The sequence below is a fragment of the Tachypleus tridentatus genome, chromosome 6 (assembly GCF_004210375.1).
Source record: "Tachypleus tridentatus isolate NWPU-2018 chromosome 6, ASM421037v1, whole genome shotgun sequence".
NCBI lineage: Eukaryota > Metazoa > Arthropoda > Merostomata > Xiphosura > Limulidae > Tachypleus > Tachypleus tridentatus.
Window position 1 is genome coordinate 96,343,567 of NC_134830.1, and position 25,986 is coordinate 96,369,552.

The following is a 25,986-nucleotide window of genomic DNA, read 5'->3' on the forward strand; positions in this document are numbered from 1 at the left end:
TGCATTCAATACCAAAGAACAACCAAATTTAATAGACATCATTCCTGCACCCTGTTATAGTAGTTCAACAATGCCTTGCTTTCACACTTGAGTTCTTGGATGATCTGCATCATTTCTTACGTGCCACAAGATTCAAGGGATACTCAGAAGTATTGCTAGACTCATCACTCCAATGGAGTAGTGTTATTAATCCATCCTTCATGCCTTTAATTTGCTCTGTGGCTGTTTCCCATTTGCTACTTGTGCCATTTTGACCTCTGGGTCTAAGCCAGTGTATTCACACTGAGATGTAGGGTATTTCCCATAAGTATTGCATATACAAGCCATTTTCTTCTTTCCGTATTAACTTTGGCTCATCAATACAAAATTAATGTGTACTCACTCTGTGTGTCATGATATTTATTTTTATGATCTGCTGTTAATCCAGATTTCATGAAGTATGCAACAGTTGCCTGCTTTTTCCCACTTAGGTTTTGGTAAAAGTCCAGCCAATAAAAAATTGATTCAGAATGACATGAATAATTAGACTCTGCAAAATCCTGTGGAAGCACTGTTAAAATGTCTAATAATCAGACAAACTCAGCTATTCCAAGTACACTCTAAACTCTAGTAAAGGTGTGTATTATTCATTTTATAAAACAGGTAAATTTAATGCTATTGGCTTGCAAGTGCTTTTTTTGTTTTGTTTTAGTTTCCTATTATGATGATTAATCTAAAATATTTACTGATGCATTTTTATCTCGTTTAATATTTTTTAATTCAATTTGTTAAGTGACTATATCTTACCTTTTTTATCTCAAATTAGTAATAAATATTTTAATGAATAAAATAAAATGTTAAACCAAACAATTAAAACAAATAATATTCCTCCCAGAGAACATGAACACTTTATTAAACTTCCTACCACAGTTATACAATGTATAATAAGTAAACTCAATCCTTCCTCTGCTGTATATTATATTATTGAACCTTACTGGTGTGTAAGGAAGGGAAAATAGTTTGTTAAACTCTAAGAACAAATGAAAGATGTGATGTCAAATTGATGACATCATGGAAATAAATGTTTCATGATGAAAGAAACTAGCATTCCTAGGATTTATTCTCACATAACTCTCGAAGTTGTATATTCTGGAGGAAAACTGAAGCTGTGGCTACCAGTACCAAATACATTTGGTAAACTCCCAGCATTGGGTATTACATTCCATGAGAGTGTCAAAGTGATATTCCTGTTTCCCCTGAAAATAAAATAATAATAAAAAAAGGTTTATAGCAAAAGACCTTAATTGTTAACTAATCAAGCCATTTAAAGTAACCTTAAAAACGAACAAAATAAAAATAAACTGTTTGATTCGCATTTCTTTAAAGTATAAATAAAAATTGAGAATACAAGTTCTTAATCCCTTTACTCAAATCTCAACTGTGATGTAATTTTAAAGCATTTTACATACAATAATACAAACAAATGAAGGTAATTTTTTTTATCTAGAAGAAATTACATTTTTGTAATACTTAAAATTTTCTGATAATTTTCATACAACTAAATTAAATTTTGAACATGATTTAGATATAGCAGCTATCAAGAGCCAAAGCTTATGATTACATCTTGATTAATCACTACATCTTTTAAATTATAACTGAATAGTATTGTTACCGTTGTTGTTTGTGTCCCTCTTAAAAGTAATTAATTTGTTTCCAACTCACCATTTAATACTTGAATTGTTAGCACCTGTATAAAGACATTTTGCAGAAACTTGTGAAAGTGATATAATTGTAAACCCAGAATGATGTTGCCAAACAAAACAGTCCACTTAATATTCTACAGTAGTGACACATTTTATGATGAACAGTACTGTAGAACGTCCCCAGTAAGTTATATTATATCAGTAACACAGTCCAACCTTTGGCAGGCCACTGAAACTTACATTAATATATTGAAAGTTTCTTTGTGTATTTTAGCAGAAGAATCTCTTAAAATATTTAGCTTTAGAGATTTACTTTTCACATCTACCCAGTAAGGTTTCAAGATGCACATCATATGTCTACTCTTAGCACTTACACTGTTCAGATAATTCTTTCAAATTACATATCTATTTTAACTCAAAAACAAGCCAAAAGAATTTAAAGAATAAAATGCTGCATCAACTGAAAAGATTCCATATACATGTATGTATGTATGTATGTATGTATGTATGTGTGTGTGTGTGTGGAAAAACTAAAAGATAGAAACTAACATATACCCAATACCAAAAATACAGAAACATTACAAATATATTAGTTTGTGACAATCTACCTTCTTTATATAAAAAAAATATCTACAAATGTGTAAAAGTTTCATAGAATTGTTGTGAAATCACACAAATAGTTCAAATTCATTCAGAAATCAACAAAGCCATATTTAAGTAAATTAATTTTTCTTACAACTTTCCTTAAAAAGTCCATGCTTGCTGTCAGATAATATATCTCTAAGTAAAACATAGAATATGATAAAAATGGTGATATAATGTTAGGTTTTACTCAGTGGAAAAATAAGTATAAGTGGGATTAAAGTAGTCAAAATTCTACATATGACTATTTAGAAAGGTGTTAAAAGATAAAAAATATAACAACTAAAGATATCCTACTTCTCATATTCTTAAAAGCTGATAAGAAAAATTTGACACCATGCCAAACAAAATTTAACCTTTAAAAGCAAAATGCAAAATAAGACATTATCTAGAAAATAAAATATTAAGAGATTTTCAATGTACAAAAGTTCAAACTGAATTTTAAATAGTTATACAAGATACAAAGAATTTGTTTGACTTAAGTGCAAGATTTTTAACTAATTAACAGAGCAGTTGTATATGTATAACAGCTATTCTTTGATTCAAATCTGTAGTTTTATTTTGCAGTTGTTAAAAACATCCTTTTGATAATCTAAGTGGCAAGATGCAATAACAAATTAAAAAGAAAAAAATCATTTAATTGTATTTGTACAAACCTGAGACCATTGCCATCATCCCAGAAGTAATACTTGGGGTTGACATTTCTATAGTCTATCTTTGCTTCATCTCCTCTACAAATGATCTTATCCCATAAAACAACTTGATTCAGAACCTGGTTTGAAGACAAAAATAACATACAAACCATTAAATACAATTAATCAGCTTTGTTAAAAATTTATAAAAAATTTAGGTATTTGATACTTTCTTTTATAAACGTAGTGAATGTGTATTTAAAATCAAAGTATTAACTTGAAAAAAGGTAATTACTGAAAAAAAATTACCCAGAATTTTTTTTTTTCAGTGGGAAGGGGGACAAATCCTAAAAGTGAACATTTTTCATAGTATTCAGACCATTAATTATGAAACTAGGTTTGGATTAGAGTATAGGGAAAGAGTACCTAACAACTTTCAGGTTGAAATGTGTGTAAAAGCATGGTACTGTGTACAACTCTATAAAAATAAAATTCAGTTAAATATACTTCAGATTTTATGGTACATAACAAAGCATCTAACATACACCCTTAAGTACTATATCATATATCCTTCTGTTGTATTGTCGTTCTCTTAACTTTAAAATAAGATTAGTGAAAAGCTCCTTCAACTTCAAAGATGTATACAGTATGATAATTTAATATGTTTACTTTTATACCTTACACAGATATAGAGGTCATTCATCAATCAATAATTGATTAGAAATTGCATAAAATTGGCCAATCTGTATAAAATGCTTGTTAGTGCGCACAAAGGGCTATCAGTGCGCTGTCCACCATGCGTATCAAAACCCAGTTTCCAGCTGTACAAGTCCAGACATACCACTATGCCTCATCACACCAAGATATATATCACTTTAATGCATTCGAAAACTTTACATTTTAGCTAACAAACCAATGTTCAAAAATGGTTAATACTTCAATTAGATTACTACAATAACCGATGTTATTTTATGAAAATATCTCTGTACCCTTACATAATTACCATCCATGTTTTAATCTCACTTTGTATGCAGAAAACAGTTATAGGAATTTTTTAACTTTCATATTTAAAAAATGGACCAAAAGCAAGAAAATAAATAAATTAATTAAATGTTAACTATAAATGTATTTGTGTATTATTGGTTGGTTGGTTGGTTGGTTTGGTGTTTTATGGCACAAAGCAACTAAGTTATCTGCACAAAACTTCTGGTAAAAAGTTAAAATTAGTAAAATTCATAAAAGCAAATTAAGGTAAAACAAAACAAAGTTTTGAAACAAAAAAGCATTAAAACCAATTTTTACATCTAGTCTACAGCAGTAAGAGAAAAACTACAGTTATACAAGTTGTAAAGGACTTTCTGTAGTATAATTGTAGTTATCATAACTTGCCAGGAAGACTAACGGGCAAGTTGGAAAACCACCGTAAGTCACCTGAAGTTGGCCTTTCCATTCCTGGTTTCAAGTTATGCAACGTTACGGCCATGTTCAGAAAGTAAAGTAACAGAAGATGTAAAAGACTTTCTGTAGTATAATCTTAATTATTATAACTTGCCAGAATGACTAACAGATAAGTTCAAACATCAGTGTTAGTCATCTCAAGTTGGCCTTTCCAGTCATGGTTTTGAGTTATTTGATGTAACAGCCATTTTTTAATTTCAGATCAAACTAGTTATACTTCAAAAAGGCAACATAAAAAAAGTCTAATTTATGAATTAGAAAACTTAGTGTTAAAAAGTCAATGCCCTTTAAAAAACTAAAAACATTTCCAGGTGGACAATGTCACCATCACATTATGGATAAACCTTGGGACAGAACATTTAAAATGGTGCTGTCATTGAGAGTCATAATGACAATATGAAAGTTGGTTGGTTGGTTGATTTCGTGTTTTATGGTACAAAGCGGCTAGGCTATCTGCACCAAACGTCCGGTTAAAAGGTAAAAATAAATATAGTAAAATACAGAAAAGGAAATGAAGGTAAAACAAAACATCATTGAAAAACAGAAAAAGCATAAAACCAATGTTGACACCTAGTATACAATGTTAAGAGAGAAAGTAGAGTAAGAGAAGTTGTAAAGGACTTTCTCTAACATAATGGTAATGATCATAACCCGCCAAGAAGACTAACAGATAAGTACGAGAACCACCATCAGTCACCTGAAATTGGCCTTTCCAGTCCCGGTTTCAGGTTATGTGTCATAACAGCCATTATCAAAAGGTAAAGTAATAAAAGTTTTAAAAGACATGTAAAAAATCGTAATTTTAATTAGCCAAATGTCTGGTAAAAAGGTAAAAGTAAATGAAGTAAAACACACAAAAGGAAATGAAGGTAAAAACAAAACAGCAATTAAAAACAAAAAATGACATAAAAGCAATGTTAACATCCAGTCTACAAAGTTGTAAAGGACTTTCTGTATCATAATGGTAATGATTGTAACCCACCAGGAAGACTAACAGGTAAGAACAAGAACCACCACCAGTCACCCGAAGTTGGTCTTTCCAGTCCTGGTTCCAGGTTATGTGTCATTATGGCCAGTACCAAAAGGTAAAGTAATAAAAGTGTTAAAAGGCATGCAGCAAAATTGTAATAACAACTCGCCAGGATGACTAACGGGTAGTTCAAACAGCAGCATTAGTCACCTGAAGATGGCCTTTCCAGTCCTGGTGTCGAGTTATTTAATGTTCTGGCCATTTTCCAATTTCAAATTAAACTAGATAGATTGAGACTCTTAAAAGGTGTAATGAATAAATATCAAACACTTAAATGAGATTAAAAAGATTAATGGCCAGTAAAAAACTAAAAACTTTATCAAGGTGGACAGTGTCACCATCACCAATAACACTGTCCAATGTAATGGACAAACCTTGGGACAGAACATGTTTAAAATAGTGCTGTCGTTGAGAGTCGTAAAGATGGCAAGAAAGTAAAATGTGGCTTACAGTGGTTTGAGTGTTACACAAACTACACACTGGTGCATCACTTCCAGATAAAAGAAAACGAGTTAAAAAACTGTGACCAATGCGTAGCCTAGTGAGAACAACTTCCTCCTTCCGAACCTTATGGAAGCTAGACAGCCAAAGCCCAATATAGGGTTTTATTTGGAAAAGCTTGTTGTCGCATTGCTCACTCCAAGTGGACTGCCACTTGAATACAGGACCATAGTCCATGTACGGAATAGGCACAGTGGGGATAGTGCCAAAGTAGATAGATTTAGCTGCCGTGTCTGCAAGCTCATTCCTGTGACTACCAACGTGGCCTGGTATCCAGAAAAACTGGGTAGAAGTAGATGTTCATGAGAAATGGGCCAGTCGGTTTTGAATATCAGCGAGAACAGGGTGTGAACCAACGTGAAGCAATTCCAGGGCCAGTGGAGAACTAAGCGAGTCAGTATAAATAGCGCAGTTGGAGTACTGTTTAGCTTCAATATGATCCAGGGCAAGAGATATGGCATACAGTTCAGCAGTGAACACAGAAGCTGTAGAGGGGATTCTGCGCGCAACCACCGAACTGCAACAAACCATGGAGAGCCCACAGAGTTACCTGATATGGAATCATCCAAATAAATTGGAATGGAAAGATTGTTTGAAAGATGTTCAGTAAATAAAAGATGGTACTTCTAATAGGGAGTATCTGCCTTTCTCAGATGACTTACAGAAAGGTCACATTTGGGGACTGTAATAAGCCATGGTGGGATGGGCTGACCACTGGATTCTGCAATGTTATCCAAGGACAGACCCAATTCATCCAACTGCTCCTGGATACAATGGCTAAAAGGAGCAATGACAGATCATCTGTTCTGAAAAAGTATGGCCCACTGAGGAAAGAAAACACATCCCCAGGTGGGATGCTTTGGTAAGGAACAAAGTTTCAAAGAATTTAGTAAAGACAGTTGCAAACGGCAAAGGTGCAAAGAAGGTTCATGAGATTCTACGTATAAGCTTTGAACAGGGGAGATGCAGAAAGCCCCAGTGCAGAGTCAAAGTCCTTGATGATGAATGGGGTCCAGCATCTTTAAGGCTGAAGGTCTGGCAGAGCCATAGACCAGTGATCCATATTTGAATTTCGATGGAATAAGAGCACGATATATCTTTAACATAGAACATTGATCCGCTCCCCAACTGGTGGTTAAGAGGACACAGAGGATGTTCAGTGCTCTTGTGCATTTGACCCATAGCTGCTTTAAGTGTGGTATAAAGGTCAGCTTATGGTCTAAAATAAGCCCCAAGAACTTGGTCTCAGGGACCACTGGCAGCGAAACTTCACCAATATGAAGTTCAGGATCAGGGTGAATACCTAGTTGGTGGCAAAAGTGCATGCAAACGGTTTTAGAGAGAGAGAAATTAAAGCCGTTCGCCATAGTCCACTTCAGTACATGATTGACGGCAGTTTGTAGTTTCCGCTCAATATATCTCATGTTCGACAACTGACATGAGATGTGAAAGTCATCGACATACAGCCCATTCGCAAGAGTGAGAGGGAGTTGTTCAGAGATGGCATTTATCTTTACACTGAAAAGTGTGACACTCAAAACACAGCCCTGAGGGACTCCCAATTACCTATACAAAATAATGGGAAAGTGTCAAACCCACACGAACTTGGAATCTCCTGTCCATTAAAATTTTTTTAATAAACATGGGTAAATGGCCACGTAACCCATAGGCATGGAGGTCTCGCAAAACGCCATACTTCCATGTTGTGTCATAAGCCTTCTCAATGTCAAAGAATATTGATACAAGATGTTGTCGTTTGAGAAAGGCTTCTCTGATTGATGTTTCAAGTCGAATTAGGTGGTCTGTAGTGGAATGCTGTTGTTGGAACCCACAGTGGGTGGGCGAGAGGAGGATGTTTGATTCGAGGAACCAAACAAGACGAGCATTAACCATCGTTTCTAAGATCTTACAGAGACAACTCGTCAAAGCAATTGGACGGTAGTTTGAAGGAATCTTGGGATCTTTCCCTGGCTTAGAGAAAGGTAAAATAATAGCCTGGCACCAGACTCCTGCCAGATCCGGTCCAGCAGATGTACTGCCAGACCGATGAAGGTCCATTTTCAGTTCCACCAGTGTAAAGGGACAATTATAGTCAGAGACATTCAGTTCGAAAGGAAAGAGGTGAACGCTCTGCCCGAGTCTCGATGGCCAAGAAGGTGGAGGAACAAGCAGAAGTGCTAGATACCCGTCAAAAGCTTTCACCTACAGTATCAGCGATACTCCGGACATCAGCCACCTCCATCAGAGAGTAAGATCGAGAGGGGGACAGAATTGTAGTGCCCACTGACCTATCGAATCCTGTTCCATACGACCTTGGAACTGGTGGTAGAAGATATGCTTGTTGTAAACTTAATCCAAGATTCCTTCTGGCTTTGACGTCTTACCCACCTAGCATGTGCACGGGCCCATTGGAAAGCGATGGGGTTCAAAAGTGTGGGATATCTACGAAAAGTATCCCATGCCCATTTTTGAGCCTTCCGTGCTAAGTGGTAAGCAGGATTCCACCATGGACGAGGATATCGTGGAAAACGTGTCGAGGTTTTAGGAATACACTGAGCAGCTGCTTGTATAATACACCCAGTTACCGCTGCCACACAGTTGTCTATTGATGGCTGATTCACGATGGCAGGATCAAGTTCTGCAAGAGCAGTGAATGTGGACCAGTCTGCCTGATCCAGCTTCCACCAGGGTACGCGGGTAGGGTGGCATCGACCACAGCCAGTCTCTCTCAAAAGTAGAGGAAAATGGTCACTGGCTAGTGGATAATTGTCAACCCTCCATAAGAAATGGGAAAATAATGAAGGGGAGCAAACTGAGATATCAATAGCAGTAAAGGACTGACTAGGTGAATGAAAATAAGTGAAAGAACCAGTATTGAAAAGAGAAAGATTGTGATCAGAGAGCATACGCTCTACAGAGCGACCCCTCCCATCAATAAAAGCACTTCCCCAGAGGGGATGATGTCCATTAAAATCCCCCAGGAGTAGAAAGGGAGATGGCAACTGTTCAATGAGAGCATCAAGGTCTGACTGATCATATGTCTCTCCAGGGGACAGGGAGAGAGAACAAACAGTGATGGTATGGCCCAAGGAAACACAGATGTCTATAGCCTCCAAGGGTGTGTTGAGTGACAAAGACAGGGTGGGCACATGCTGATCAACCAATAGTGCCACCCCTCCATCACACAACCTGTCATTTCTGTACAGAGAAAACTGCCGAATGGAGACAGTATCAGCAGTTTTGAGAAATGTTTCTTGTAAAGAAAGACAAACAGGATGGTAGGAAGCAATCAGCGTTTTGATATCATCCAGATTAGAACGTAACCTTCGACAGTTCCATTGTATCAAGGTGGCCATTTTAAAGAACGGGTAGGTGAAGTGGCTGGAGAACCCTTCGGTTTACGACCACGTCTTTTTTCTTTACTGTCTTTAGTCGGAGGAGGTCTATCAACCTCCATGGATCCTGCTATGGGTCGAGTGGGCAGGTCTTTGTTATTGGAAGGGTATTCCAGTGACTGAGGATGCAAACGAATAATTGTTTTGTCTCTTGTGGTGGGAGAAAAAGATGTATCAGAAGAAATGCCTGTATTTGAAACTGAAGGATGTGGATCTTGAGGTTTGTTGGAAGGTATGGGAGGAACAGAGATGGGTGTGGAAGTCGATTCATCAACCTTTTTAACCACGGAGGTCAAAAGGCTTTTCATTTGTTTTGAAAACGATTCTCTTGGAGGCACAGAGAGATCTGTCTGCAATCCCACTGTAGTTGTGGAATGAAGTGCAGCAGCATATGTCCGAGGTGGAGTTGTGGACAGCAATTTCCGAGCCTCAGGATAACTAATGTTATGAGTCGTTTTCAAACACTGCACCTCTTTTTCCTCCAACCATTTTGGGCAAGAACGTAAGTAGGAAGGGTTCACTGTGTTGGGATGTGAATGTTTTGACCAACATGTCTGCAGATCGAAGCTTCTTTACTGACTTTGGAGAGCCAGCAAGCCCCTCTAGTCCCTTCTGAATAAAAAGGGGGACATTTGCCCTAAAGGTTTTTCTAAAATAGAATGTAATATAAGAAAATGATGTACATGTGTTACATATGTTGAAGATTGCTGCTCAGAGTCTTACAAGATGTGATTGTTTACCTATTGACTGTTTTTTCACTATTTTATTTAAACTTTTTGAAGGAGGATCCATAGGAAAAAAGAAAAATTTCAGTACCCACTGATCCCACCCATTATGGAGCCCTACAAGGGGATGCACTACAATGTCATGCAAGGACAATGCAGCAACGCCAGGGTTTCGTGAGCACTATACCCAAACACCAGCATCAGGCACAATGTCCACAATACTCGTTGAGAACTTCCAACACTGGTATTTGGTTGACTCTAGCCCAAGTGGACCAGCCAACTGAACCAAGGGGGGCCACCCAAAGGCCACCCATCTACAGGAATTCAAGGCCAAAGTGGTGTGTTAGGGTTGAACCCCTCAACCACTAGGGTCCTCTCCTCCCCTTCATGGTTCACCACGCACGGCAAACACGTGGGTAGATTATTAGATCCCAGAGGAGGTAAACTGAAAGAACAACTTTCCCTAAGGGGTCCCCTCACCACGTATAGGAATCTGCACCTAGGGACTTTGTGTATAAAGCCTGTTGATAAAATATATCACTGGTGGACTGGTCCAATACATGAAGAATACTGTAATACCTAGAACGTAAAAAATAATTCTTTTTTATATCTGATGTACAAATACAAGTGCAAATTCACTTAAGTAGTATCTTAAACATAAAAAATCTTAAGTTCTAAAATGAATACTATATTGAAAATTTGGTAAACCTTTTTAGTTGTTCCAATAATATAATAATATGCAATATTTACAGCTATAAAAAGAGAAAAAAGAAAATGTGCTATGAGTACCACTACTATTGTGATCAATATCAGGATGAGGTTGAGATTGTAAATTATGGTGACGTAATTTGTTGAATTACCTAAAAAGTGGATGTTAGTGTCAACTTGTTGGATATAAGCAAATAATTAAGAAAACAATACGACAGTCTTTGATGCAAATATGAAATATCAATTAAATCCAAATTGATTTCATTTTACTATATGAATTTTTCTGAAGTTCTTACATTCATGTTTAAATAAAATACCCAAGTAGATCAAATGTAGAAGAGGAAAACAAAAATGTCTACTTAAAAGTAGTTTTAGTAAAATTCTCAGAAGCTGTTTAAAAAACTCTGAAATTTTGATATTCTTCCTTCTATCAATAGTCTGGATGTTTCTTCTGCATGCGAATAAACTTCTATGTGTGAGAAATTCATCAAAAGGGGCAAAGACAAAGCTGTTTTACTCTAAGTTAAGAGATGGTAAAAAATAATTTTTCTTGTGTTGACAACAATAGCATTCACTATCCTGACAAGTTTCAAAATAGCTCAAATTGGTAATGAAGAAAATTACAAGTTTAACAGAACAAACATTCAATTTCTGACAACCTACTCATCTTCACAACAGTTTTGAATACTCATCACTATGTTATTGAATCAAAAACAGCCAAACACAGAAAAAATAAAAATGTTAGTTTTAGTGCAAAACTATATAATGGGCTATCTACAATCTGTACACTATATAGAATAAAACCCTTGATTTTTGCATTGCACATCTATACACAAAACAATGACTAACCAGTCACAGGATTGATACAAAAGTAAAAGCAAAAAATTAAATGACCCTAGAATTCAACAATGAACTTCTTTTGTTCCCAAGGAACCAAGGTGATATCTCCCCATTGTTGATGAATATTAGACTATCTCTTTAGTTTTAAAACTATATTACATCTCCTCATTGATCAAACAATACACATACTTGACAGTTCTCAATGTAACAAACCTTTAAAATGTGTTATGGATTACTTTTAATTGAAAGCATATTATATACACTAGCTCTAAAACAGTTAACAAAAAGTACAAAGATATAACCAAGCTTTCAATAAGGGAAAGAAAGATATATAATCAATGTTCTAATAGAAATGAATAAAAACCTTAAAACCTGAGTACGTTTGAAATATGAACCTTTCTTCTTCAGGGACAAACTCCCCAGATTTGATCCTGAAGAAGAAAGGTCCACCTTTCAAAAGTACTCAGTTTATAGGATTTTTATTTATTTCTGTTAAGACTTCTTGAACTTGTACGTTTTTCTCATATCATGATCAATGTTCTAGTCACCTTAACTCTGATATGTATTAACTTTTGAATAACTCAGAAAAGGTGCAACATCAATAGTAGTAGTAAAACTATGAATGTGTATATATACAAACCTTTTCATAAGCCTAATTATACATTTAAAGCCTACCATTATTTTGATAGTTTTTAATTCTTAGAAAGAGACCAAATGCTTGAAATAAGTCAAATACGTATTTTGTAACTGCACATCTTACACAGTCTTTTTTTTTTAACCTGTAAAGAACAAAGTACTTTTAAAAGTACTCAGGTCACTACAATACTAAATAACATACTCTTCTATCTCATTTGCCTGCAGACATAAATCATTTTGAAATAACGGTCTGGTATTAAAAAGTGAGAATTCAGCCAAGTATTAATACCTATAAGTATTAAGTTAGTGACCAATAGATCTTAAACCCTTTTGGTGGGGTCAAGAAGTAAAAATTTTATATATTAAAACACAACTTACGTTATTTCCACTGACATATTCTGCAGTCATGTAGATGAAAAGCTGCTTTACATTCCAGTTGAATAAACTTCTGAGATTTGGGTTAGTTAAAGAAAATCTTCAAATATACTTGTAAAGTGAAAAGGGACAACATTCTGTATATTATTTCTTCTAAACTTCAAGCATTTTTAAAGTTACTATTCTGTAATAAATGGTTGTCTAGTCCAGTGTACTAAAATATTTAAAAATAAACCAAATAATGTTTTTGTATCCAAAAACACAGATGAGCCTAACTTCAAGATTTATAGTGATACAGAAATAAAACCAATTTATCAATTATTTCATATTCAAGTGTTATTCCCAAAACTTATAAAGTGGAAAAATAGATGGAAAAAATTTTTGTTATTGTCATTTTACTAGGTATGATATTCGCTTTTTCCTTGTTAAATAATCACTTTGCTGAAAGAAATAAAGTGAATGACACTGAACTTCATGACAAAATCCATTGTCAATAAAACTGGTTATTAACAAGAGTATCAAAGAAGTCAAATAAATGACTAAAAGTGGCAGCAATGAAAAACGTAAAGAACTAGAGGAAAGGTTGGTGTGGGGAGAAAAGTTATAACAATTAGACTAATGAAGATAGAGGCAAAGAAAGTGCACATAATAAAACGTAATATATCAGAACAACAAAGCTTCAGAAAGTTTTCTCCATGATGTACAGACAGTATCATGTCCTGGTACTAAGAATCACATGGAGTTCATAGTTAGTTTTTCCTTAAAATTGTCAGTTTAAACATGACACAAACTGCATTTTGGTCCAGCTAGAAATGTATGTGCATCTATTTCAAACATGTGTTTCTTCATTCAAAGCAACCATGAGCTGCTGCTTTGTTAATACTATTCAGGAAAACCGATCATTTTTCATTATTCAATTTTTTTAATTTGCCAAATGCTGGGGCAGATCCTGAGAAACCCTAATAAGATGTTTTAAAGTTTGACATGCAATCTTGAAGAGTGTTAACTCAGGGATGTGATACCACTGACATGTATATTCACAAGATTTATGCATCCATATCTGGAAATAAGACTGACCAATGATGAATTTGAATGTCTCCTCTAGACATTTATCTCAGTTTAATATCTCAAATTAACGTAAAGTATAAAATTTTAATTTTTATAATCTTTTTTGTACCTAAACAGCACTGTAGATTCAGTAATAACAGCAATTTAATGCTAATTTATTGTAATTTCTCAAAGCTTCAGTGGTTCCCAATCACTGGGATAAACAACCAAGCAAGTCACCGTCATTATACAACCCACAGGTGGCAACAATGAAGAGTCACTTTTTCAAGATGATCTCATGAAGCAATATTTCAATCTCAAAACCATTAACCACTTGTCTTAACTGAAGATTCCCCAAAGTACTAACAATATCCAGTTAAGTGAGAAGTAATAAATTTATTTCATGAAAAAACCTCTATTCACCTTTTTACACTTATGCATATCAACCATATCTAAGAAAATTGAAATCCTAGCAAAAGCTGCCAGAGCAACATGAGTGTAACAAACCATATTCACTTATTAACAAACATACAGGATCTGTATTTTAAAGTAAGTGATGAACAGATATCCTTCATATCTTGTATATATTGCAAGCCACGGCATTGTCTATCTGAGCATTCATGTGCCTCCTACTTGAAAAGCTGCACTTTACTGTCACTGTTGAGCAGCTCTTAACAAGACTAAAATGCTCAACACTTAATTACTTGTTGCAAAGGGCAGTATAAGTATCTCAGAGCTTTGTTTCTGAATGACACCAAGAGTGCAACACAATTAACCTTTTTAAAGTTCATGAAATAATTTAAACTGATAGAAAAACTATTTTCCATCACTGGGGATGGGTACTTTTAACTGTGCTTGAGTCTGTACATATATATGTATGCACACACAAAGCAGACCCTTTTAATACAATTCTAAGTTACAACTAAAGCTACTAATGTTTTTTACACCAGTTTCAGATAATACAATTAGTGTATTATTGTAATATTACCTTGGAAGAGATTTTATCCATCAGTTTTGTGGTGGAAGCAATTGGTAACATTTAGGTACAATGGCTGTATTAACCCTTTTAAAGAATTCATTGGATCACACTCCTGCCACAATAACATTTCTGGTATCATTACACCACCTTTATCAGCTTTCACTGTTGTAACAACATAAACATGCATATTTTTCTTCTAAATTTTTACTTTATAGTGATTACAGAAATGTATTAAAAATATATCAGACAACATAGCACACTTCCAGTCACTTATCTAAAGTAGTATTTTTCAACCTCTAGTTCACAGGACTTCAAAGAGATAAATTTTGTTGTACTTGCTTTTTTAGCAGTTCACAAAATCTTAGCAGCAAGCTGATTCCTAGTATTGAAGATGTTTAGGGATGCTGGCCTAAAGCATATGTTGTGAACATTAACCTGTTCGGTGCTGTAGATGAGATAACTCGTCCAAGCCGATCGGTAACACAGTGCCACAGACGAGTTAATTCATACTCAATAATACCTAGCTTCAATGCTAGATGTCAGCACCATACATGCATTTAACCTACTTACAAATTGTTTCACTTTCAATCCAAAAATGGCGTTACAAAAAAGTCACAAAATGAAGAAGCATAGAGTTGTATTGTAGCAGCTGAAATACTTGGCAGTAAACAGGTTAATAAACCCAATGTTAATGATATTCCATTAGCCAAGCACCCACAGCCATGTTTCTGCATGTGGTAGTCTTTTGTCTTTCAGATAAAACGATACAAAACGTCACCATTCATATGACTAAAATAATAACATGAAACGCTACAATTACTCATAGCCAGTAAATATTTCTAGAAACAAAATTTTCTTTTATGAAATTAATATTACCAGTTCAAGGTTATTTCATCTATTTGTTTCAATATTAATAACTTACTTTAGTTTAGTACATATTACTTCACACACACTAATGTTTTAAAAGCATCTAGAAATTACAAGCAATCTTAAAAATTAATTTTTATTTGCACTTGATCTAAAACTAATTACAATAATATTCTGATCTGTTCTGGTCTGTCTGATGCAAAAGCACAGAAGTGTTTTCTGTCAAGCCCAACTGCACAGGAACATTTTTATAATGAAATGTATGTTGTGCCAGTTCTGAAAAAGAATCTTCTTATGCTAATATTCCTTTACAAAAAAAAACATTAAACTATCAACTGAAATAATTAATAACATAAAAATTGAAACTATATAACTTTAGAATGTTTTTCAGAACTATGAAAATATGCTACCAAAAAGTCACATTTCCTCTTTAATGGAATAATTTATGATAAGATTGATAGATTCAAGACTGTTGTCTTCTCTTGACAACCTATTTTTGTTTTCATGAATAACAATGGTTGAAGAAATGTCCTGGCAGTTTAAGATCTTTGTATTATCAGAGGAATGTGAACAACACACGTAATTTCATAGAATCTAAACATATTAATCCATTTATGAAATATCACAGTAGTTGTCAACATAAAGGTTACCGGCTTGTCTTTCTGGATAACTTAGTATAAAATAATGAAGGCAAATCTGAATGTGAAGATTTTCTATACACATTTAATTGGCTTGTATTTTAATTTTAAAATTTTCATTCCTTTGTTATTCAAGAAAAATTTAGTTAAGATCTTAGTTCATTGTGCTTATAAGATCATCAGCACATACAAATACAAAACCTTTATAATATTAATACTTTTTCAAGAAAAATTACTTTCCAATGAATATTTTTAATAACATCAGAAAAGATTATTTAGGAGAAAGTTGGAGTCAAACAAGTTTTCTACGAGGTGCAGAAAAAGTGCACTGGCAGACATGGTGTTAGTGAAGAAACAATTGTAAGCTTTCAAAGGACTTGTAAACAGATAAATTTGCATGCAATTTGTAAAACAGAACAAATTGCAAATTTTTGTAAGTTTTAAGGACAATTTCATCTTTAATAACATTTAAAATATTAAATTAAATGTACTAGATGTAATTCTAGGTATATTAGATGTAACACATGTACAAGAACATTCAAATTATGTGAACAAGATGGCACTATTCAACATTTGGACATTATACATTCATTGGTGGTTCAAGATTCTAACAAAATGCCAAACACTAAGACCTCAAATGAATGAAACTTATCCAGGAGTTGTTATGGCAGAATAATTATCTTCTCAATACAAGTTAAAAAAAAGAAAAGAAAAAGACTTGAAAATAACACCACAAAATCATTAAATGGTCTACAGGTTCTTTATTATTAGTATCTTTCACATGAATGGCACCTTATGTGACATCAGCTACAAACCCAAGTCAGAGATCCCTGAAGTTCAGGCAAAAACAGCCCCCCCCCCACAAGTTAACTTAACCAAAGGTAAAGTAATCAATTATCATCTACTACTAGCATGCTACTACTCTTAACAGAACAGAGGAATTCAACATTGCAATTATTACATTCCCACAACTAAACATCTAAAGCACATGGGACAAAATAGATTGGTGGATTTGGATTTGATTAGTAAATATTGCTTAGCATCTTTTAAACAAATTTGGGCAACTAAATCCAGCACTAAAATTAACTCTTTGTAAATACATCCACAAATGAAAAAGAGTAAATAGAACAATTCTATTCAAACAATAATTTTATTCATGCTTCAAAACTTGATATTTAATGGTACCACACATGGCATTTCATGAACAAAATAGTTTCTGGTATAAAATATAAAACTTTACAATTGCAAGAAATACCAAATACTTCAACTGTCACAAAATAATGCAACAACCACATAACCACAGGAGGAAGTGTGTGCATGTGTGTTTTCTTATAGCAAGGCCACATTGGGCTATCTGCTGAGTCCACTGAGGAAGAATTAAACCCCTGATGTTAGGATTGTAAATCTGTAGACTTACTACTTTAACAGAGGGGAACCAGAAGGAAGTGACTTGAAGATATTGCAATTGATTAAGGTTACCACAAATTGCTTTTCCAAATTAATCTAATTATTTCACTTTTTTTTTTTTTTTTTGAAAGACTTCATCACTTTGTTTACAATATAGTGTACTTGGCTTTTTGAAGAAAATGTCTAGTGACTTTTCAACAGCAATTACTCCTCTCATCATAGGTATCCTTTACTGTGCATATCAGTTTTTAGTGAGTTACATTAAAAGTTTAATTAAACATTTTGTTTGTTCATTTTATACCAATTAGTATAAACTCATTGCTAATGATCCATATTTTAATAGTTCTATCTTCTTAATTTTATAAGGTAATATTAAAAAGGATCCTGTTTTTTTTCCCTGGTGAGAGAAATATATTTCCTCTCTAAATATCCATTCTTCTCTAATTTATTTACCACCCCACCAAAATGTTAGTATAACATTGTTATCACTCATACAAAGCATAATTTTCATAGCCTTCAACTCTGCTTGGTTACAGAGCTATGAAATAGAAAAGCAAACCAGCAAACCTTTTCTGCTACACCCACCTGTCACATCCACTTTTTCAGTATTTGTTAATACACTTAATACTAATTATTTTAAACTAATAGAAAGTCAAGGTTTTAAACTATCAAATTATGTCATTTTCTCTACTGAATAATGTTAATTTCTCTAAGTACAAGTTTCATTCTTAAGGGAAACACAAAGACCAGCTTGGATGAATTTGTAACAGGCCACATAGATAGAAAACCAGAAAAACTGTGATAGTTATGGACAAGTCTGCTTTTTGCACGTTATTATTCTATATTCTTTAATGCATTATTTAATTAAATAAATATTATTTACTCCAATACTACTACTATTAGTGTAAAAACGGTAGCATTCACTGTTGTCAACAGTAAAAAAAAGGAAGGAAGACCCAGGTAATTACTGTATTTCTTGTTTATCATGTGTATTTTTTATTATTATAAAAACAGCTCAAATGTAAAGCGTTAGTTTAAGTGAAATAAATAATTTTCACAAAGCATGCATGTGAGTAGTGTATTTAACATAATTTGATAGTGTAACGTAACAAGCACATTCCTCAAGTGATATACAACTTGAAACATATTATAATGGCTTGAAAAATACTAACAGTAGTATTTAGACACAGTTCAAAGGGTAATAAAATGATAAAACTTGAGTATAAACAGATATATGCTGATACAAGTTTAAAGCTCCTTAAGATAAACAAATGTAGTCTCGTGTTACAATTTTAAGTCATTCTAGAAAGAAAAAAAAGGATAACCTATATTTATTTCTATTATTGTTCAGGGGTTATGACACAAGTCAAATTGACTAACCTGGTATAAAATTAGCAGATAAAATAACAGATATAGTTTTACTGAAAAACAAAAGTTTGAATTGTATTTAGGAGGTTTAGAGAATACATAAATGACATCTGAGATAATGAAAAGTATTTCTAATCTTAATATGAAAATTATTTTGCAATTGAACTGGTCAAAGGAAGACTATTCATGGATAACTTTTTAGTATATCAAACTGAATAACATTCACTGTGTTGTTGAATATCTTGAAGATAACATACAAAAGAAAGGAATGATTTACATGTTATGCTAAGCAAAGAGGAAAGTGATCAGCAATTGGGGTTATATTGGTTTGCAAATTGCAATGTGAAGTCAGGTATTTTGTCCACGATCAGCATGTTTAGCAATATATTATAGCCCAAACTTTGACATTTTACTCGACAATAATAACCATAATAGATTGTGATAGTTTTGTAATTCCAGTTTAAAGGGCTCAATCCACTACATAATAAATAACACTAAATAACAAACCATCAAAGGAACTAAAAGAAAAAAATTGATGTATATCACACAAAATATTTCCTAGATTTTATCTGAGGAGGATAAAATCATTATTTATAGTTTTCAAAATATTTCTACATACAAAATGACATGGTAACAGAGATTTTACATAGATAAGCCAATATTTAAATAACAAAACTAAAAAGTTACAAGCTTTCATTAAATATTGAACTTCAAAACCCACTGTAGCCATTGCAGATCTTAAAACTGAATGTTTTTGAAAAATCAGGTGACTTCAGTAGTGCAATAATGTTAACAGTTACCAAATCTTGTTTTAGTTACCTTTAGTTATAGCATTACCTTATTGTAATTTTGGTGAACCACCATAGTTTTTTTAGAAATTTGTAATTTTTAAACTATTATAATCAATATGGTAAGGCATAATACTAACTGCTATAAGAGAATTTAAAAGAAAACTATTCTTAAAACTTTTTATATTATAATAGTTGAGAAAGTATGAGAGTACTATTTGATAACTCAATTACTTTTAGTTACCCTTTATTGATTAATTTTACATTACTGAGTTATTAGTATAGGCTTCTATAATTTGTTTTACTTTAATGAGAGTTTTCACATATAAAAATAATGGGTTTATTTCAAGCACATAATCTTCTATTCATTTTCCTTCTGCATGGATAAAGACAATAAATGTAGTTAATAATTATGAAACTTTAGATTATTATTTCAATTAATGCATGTTTTTTAACAGTAATGTAAAATATCTTTTCTACACGCTTATGCATTTTACGACTACAGTATTACTTCAAACATAATGCATATCAGTCTAAAGAAAGAAAATAACAGAAGCAAATCTAAATTTCTATTTATCAAAAGGATATCAGCTTGAAGGTCATAAGTCAAGAAACCAAGGTCATTCTTTTCACGAGAAGCACTGTAGTCTGGCACATTTTTCCTACAGGCAATGAAAATAAAGAACATGTATACACAAGTTAACAAATAAGTTTATTTTAATTAATGTCTTAAATACTAGAAAGAAAAAGATTAAAAAGTTCAGCATAAAACCATACGAATATTGTATTAACAGTTATTATTTCCTAACACAATTTTCATGAAAGACTGAATTAACAGGTTATTAATTTAACTGTTAATATGATCCAAGTATTGCTACAGCTAAAATTACAGTTAAAAGAAAAGACAAATTAATTTTCTAATAAATTAATCACCAGGTTCATTAATCGATAGGCTAATCCTAATATTTTCAGCTTATTTTAGGTTTTAAAGACATTTTCAATTAACCCTTCAATCAATGATAGTTATATTTAATTACAGTGTTTTAAGATTAAGTGATTTTCTAATCCACACATGAAAATGTATCACACATGCAGTGCAACCTGTAACAAGCTGAAAATAAATCATTTGCATTCTGTGGGTTACTCCCTTCAAATTCCCCAGAAAATATTGTACTAACATTACCAAATTTTTGTTGATGAAGATAAACATTACTGTCATTTTAAAACAACAAATTTAAAAAAGTTAAACTTTAATACAAAACAATAACACAAATAAAAGGTTTAAAAGACTGTTACAGTTTGTCTGTTGAATTTCATACAAAGCTACACAAGGGCTACCTGTGCTAGCTGTCCCTAATTTAGCAGTGTAGGACTAGAGTGAAGTTAACTAGTTATCACCATCCACTGCCAATTCTTGAGTTACTCTTTTACCAATGAATAGTGGGATTAACCATCACATTATAATGCTCCCATAGACAAGCATGTTCGGTATGATAGGGATTCAAAACTGCAACCCTCATATAATGAAATGAGTGCCCTAGTCACCTGGCCATGCTGGGCGACCGTTATAGACTCCAGCAATAGACTTAATGTAAATAAAACTTGTACAGTAATTGTATAGCCCAATCATTTAAAGCAACTGACATGTAATATTTATTTTGATATATTATATGGTCATGTAAGAATATCTGGCTTTTTTTTTTATCAACTTGTGTACAACTTACATAGTCCAAACCCCCTGAACCCCTCTTCTACAACCATATCTGCTCATTCAATATTAAAGAAATTAAATACAGTTGTACACTTATAAACTAGGAATATAATAAAATGTAAAAAAAAGTAAATTTACACTTTATTTATCCCTCAAATAGCCTAGGAATTAACCACTTGTTTTTTCTCCAATTAGTGATGACAGTTACATATGCCTTAGTATCTCTAACAAAGACAGGTTAGGCAAGTTTGGTGGTAATGGGAATCAGACCTAAGGACTTCAAATCTTAAAGTACCCCTCCCCAGATCATCAGTCCATGCTGGCTCAAAGCTAAACAAACTGAAAGGAAAAAACAAACAAGAAACACACTTAAAACCAATTTTGATATCCACGGTGGTCAGAAAACATAGTTTATTACATATTTTTGTGACTAACAACAAACATGTATCAATATTCTGGTTACTTGTATAGTTAAACTTATCAGATAACAATAACTGGAAATTTTGGCTTATTTTTCACAACAATAAATTTAATTTTAATTTTGTACAGAGAAACATTTTTACCTTTAGTCTAAAATACAACAGTATAACATGAAAATTGGCCAAATGTTTGAATAATCAGTCAGTATTACAGGCAACTGTAATCAACAATAATGAAGCAATTTAAAGATACACCCATACATCTCTTCTTCATTTATATTTCTGTTTTTTTTTCTTTTTTGTACCTGATGTTTTTGCATGATAATATGTATGTAGTTGAAAGCTTCAATACAATTCTTTAAAGACATTAACTATGGATATTATCAAAAAAGGTATATTAGGCAAGGTTATCAGATGAAACAAGCATTTTTATAATATTGAATGAATATTTAAAATTTATTGTGCTAAAAAAAAAAAAAAGACTAATTTATTAAAAATAGCTATAATAATTACATTGACCTTAACCAGAAGGTTCTTTGAAATGTGATAAATGCAACTGTGACACTGTTTTGGAAACCAATTTCATATATCACCAATAAATTTTTATTATGGTTGTGTTGTATGCTTTATAGTGGTTTGATTATCTAATAAAGAATGAAATTCAAAAACTCCTTAGTAAAGAATTAAGGTTAAAAACTGAAATAAAGTTCTGAAGAGTGCAAGTGGTTATTTGATTCTTTACAACATGAATTAACATGATTAATCTTGTGTTATAGCAGAGAAAGAAATGAAAATATAAAAATTCTGTTAATCTCAAATGTACTCTTTCAATACTAAATAAATTTACAATAATATTTAGTTTTCTTTAGAAAATGTTTCAACAAAAGATTAGTCATCTTTAGTACAAATTGCATGATTATATGTATTAATATTGTAAATGTTATTCACGATGTGTGAAAAAATTCACTTCAAAAATTCAATTAAAGACAAAAATTAAAAACTCAACTTTCAAAAGGTAGACCTTTCATCAACAAGGGGATTTAGATGAAATCATCAGTATTTCTACTTACATATGGAGAAACTGCAGTTTCTACATAATGTCATGGAAAAAAGTTAACATCTCATTCAGAGGATGATTCTAGAAATGAAAAGCTATCCTACACAAATATGTTAGAGTATCTTATTTTCTCTTATGAAAAGAAGAGTAAAAGATGATCTTGTTTACAAAAATTGTCTATTGTATTGATAGGATAAAATTTTCTGAGTTATTTGTGCTATATGCTAAAGGTAAGAAGAAATATGAGTAAAATTTAAAAAGGCTTGGCTCCAGTTAAGTTACTTTTCTGACAGAATGATAATACTAAATGTGAAATAACCATTTTGTGTTCCACTTCAGAGGGTAATGAATGTTTCATTTTATTATGCACATTTTTTTAATAATACCATGCAAAGGTATGCCCACTCTCAGAAACTCAGTTGAACTAATGAATGATAATTTTCATATGATTTGTTATACAATGACTCCTGGAAAGTCATCATACAATTTATGTTGCTCTTAAAAGGGGTTCCAAAGAAATAGTTCCCAGCTACAGAAGTATGTGGATGCAAAATTGCAGTTTCGAATATATAAATCTCACAAAAAAATACTAATTGTACACCAAATTAATAAAAGGAAAAATGTCTTCAGTACTAAAACATGATGAATTTGCATGATTTATTTCAAGGCAGCAATACTCCCACTAACTGTAAATCAGCTTTTAAAACATCGTGATGATCTCAAACCCATTCTCCACCTTTTGGCAATAACCAACAAGAGAATGTTGAAACCAAAAACAGGGTTTTGGTTCATCAAATTGACCAGACCAATAAGGATCAGAGATACTACATCAAACAATAGCTTTATTCATGCTCTGCTTTGGTCTGAATAGTTTTACTGGATCCAGAAGAATTTACTATTTGGAAATATACAAACAAAACTTTAAAACCATTTAAAATTATTCTTAGCCATTAAATTTGTAGAAACAAAGCCATACAATAAATTATGTGGTACAGACTGAACGATGCCTAAACCAGTCTGCCTAAATCAAATCAACATCATTTCCACAACAGTTTAAGAAAAAAACAACTATAGATACACTAGTATTAAATCCAGGAAAACCTTTATTTGACACAATTAAATCTACTACAATAGTCTATGATAAAATTAACATGAATGATGTGTCAATTACATCATGATATCATATAGAATGGGTAGAGGTTACTACTTGTACATATCTATCAATCACAATATTTCATGTTTACAACCCAATGTAATTATAGAATCTCTCATACTTTCACAAATACACAGTTAAGCTCATACTTCATTATTAACACTAGCAGAAATATCCAACATACTATAACTGCTAGTTTCAACTGAATGCTATTGGGTCTGTAGCCTTTTCTGGAATTGTCCAATAGTTTTACAACAATGTATCATACTTTACATTCAATAATGTTCACTATCCATGAGAAAAAGAATTTTATTAAAATTTTAGTTTTATAATAAGCTATCACACATCACATTACAGAGGAGATTTCATTAGTTTCTCTGTAAATGAAAGTGCATTCTCTTCTGTTACAACACTCAAGTTTTTACAAAAGAAAAATAATAATAAAAATTGTTATTACTGTTTTATAGTTAAAACTTACTCTTTTTTATTGGTTAAACCTGAAACATATTTTGCAGAAATTTCAATTATTTTATTTAATGCTCAGCCATAAAAACACCACCTAGTTATAAAAATATTACTCAGCTATGATTGGTGATGATCAGTGTCGTAGTTTCCAAGATCAGAATTTTTTATGTATACATCACAAGATCCATTATGATAAGATTTGATTATTCACAGTTTTCATTTCATATATTTATATAATATGAATCTACACTTACGAGTTTGAAATTGATGGACTTTATTGGAACATTTCTACCTTTCCTTAACACTGGAGTAACACAGTATCAGGTTACCAGATAAAGCAAAAATTTGTCATCGATACCATTTTATTAACATTGTTCCAATGAAAAGGTCATGTGGAGTAAAAGGTTGATTTACCACTTATGGATGTGATTTTTAATTGTTTTCAATAATTATTGACAATATAATTGAACTTAGAGTGTAAATCTACTAATATGTAACGTAACTTTGGAACCTAATGATGCATCAATTTATTTTAATTACTTCAATATCCACTACTATTAGTACACATTATGGTACTTGTACCGAATTTTCCCAGTAAAAATAAATAAATTCTTATATGATAAAAAATAAATTACTCATTGTGAACATTGTACTTTATATTTTATTTTTATTATATTTTTGTTATTATTACAATTTTTGAGGAGTCAAGACTGATAATTATCATTTGCTAAAATTGTCGATCGAAAAATTAATAAATATATAATTTATATCACAAAATTTTGGTGAGCTCTGTGTATATTAGCGTCATACGTACGACAATAAAGTGTAACTATAATGACGCTGAAGACATTCTAATTGACATCATGATCAAGAATTGTAACATCCTCGAATTATTAATTAAACTGCTACAAATGGATGTGTCTCTAACACTCGATATGTTACTGAGGAAATTCTGCACAAGTACCCACATTATGGAAGCAGATAAATTTTAAACTTATCCTAATATTAAGACTTACTCAGTACTAAATACTGGTCCTGCTTACTTGTAATACTGTTATCAGTATAATAAGTAATCTAGTTGCTACAGTACTACTAGAACTATATTATTCATAGTACTATTAAAAGCGTAGTTCTAATGGTAATATTATATTATAGTTCTCATTAATAGTAGGCACTAATAGTGGTATCTACAATCCAAGTTTGTTACAAAAATAACAAGATGAAATTAAAACTCACACAACTGCTTTCACCGTTTTTAAAGTTACATTTGCCTTGTATTCGTTAAAAGCAGTAGAGACAAAACAACAAAATGTTAGTCCTGCTAAAACACTTAAAGTGAAAGCAAATATTGCATTAGCTCTTGATAATAACGTATTCATGCTGGATAACTTCAACTTTCACGATCTTCTCCCACGTTTTTCAGTAATACCTTTGCTACGTCAGCTTACGAATCCAGATTACAC

General features: G+C 32.4%; 1 protein-coding gene across 1 annotated transcript; it reads right to left on the bottom strand.

Annotated features, from left to right (window-relative positions):
* Positions 1-868: 868 nt before the first annotated feature.
* On the bottom strand, positions 869-25,986 carry Spase22-23 (Signal peptidase complex subunit Spase22-23). The gene is made up of 5 exons (XM_076506393.1): positions 25,760-25,986; positions 20,305-20,380; positions 12,628-12,702; positions 2,981-3,096; positions 869-1,235 (listed from the first exon to the last, which is right to left on the bottom strand). Exons 1-5 carry the CDS (start codon positions 25,900-25,902, stop codon positions 1,103-1,105), a joined length of 543 nt encoding a protein of 180 aa, XP_076362508.1. The 5' UTR covers positions 25,903-25,986; the 3' UTR covers positions 869-1,102.

Excerpts from the sequence above, each read along its gene's own strand:
- Spase22-23 (XM_076506393.1), bottom strand. The coding sequence starts at position 25,902 with ATGAATACGTTATTATCAAGAGCTAATGCAATATTTGCTTTCACTTTA. Across the intron at positions 20,381-25,759 it reads AAAACGGTGAAAGCAGTTGT|GAAAAATGTGCCAGACTACA; the intron begins GTGAGTTTTAAT and ends CATTGCCTGTAG. Across the intron at positions 12,703-20,304 it reads CTTATGACCTTCAAGCTGAT|CTCAGAAGTTTATTCAACTG; the intron begins ATCCTTTTGATA and ends ACTAACCCAAAT.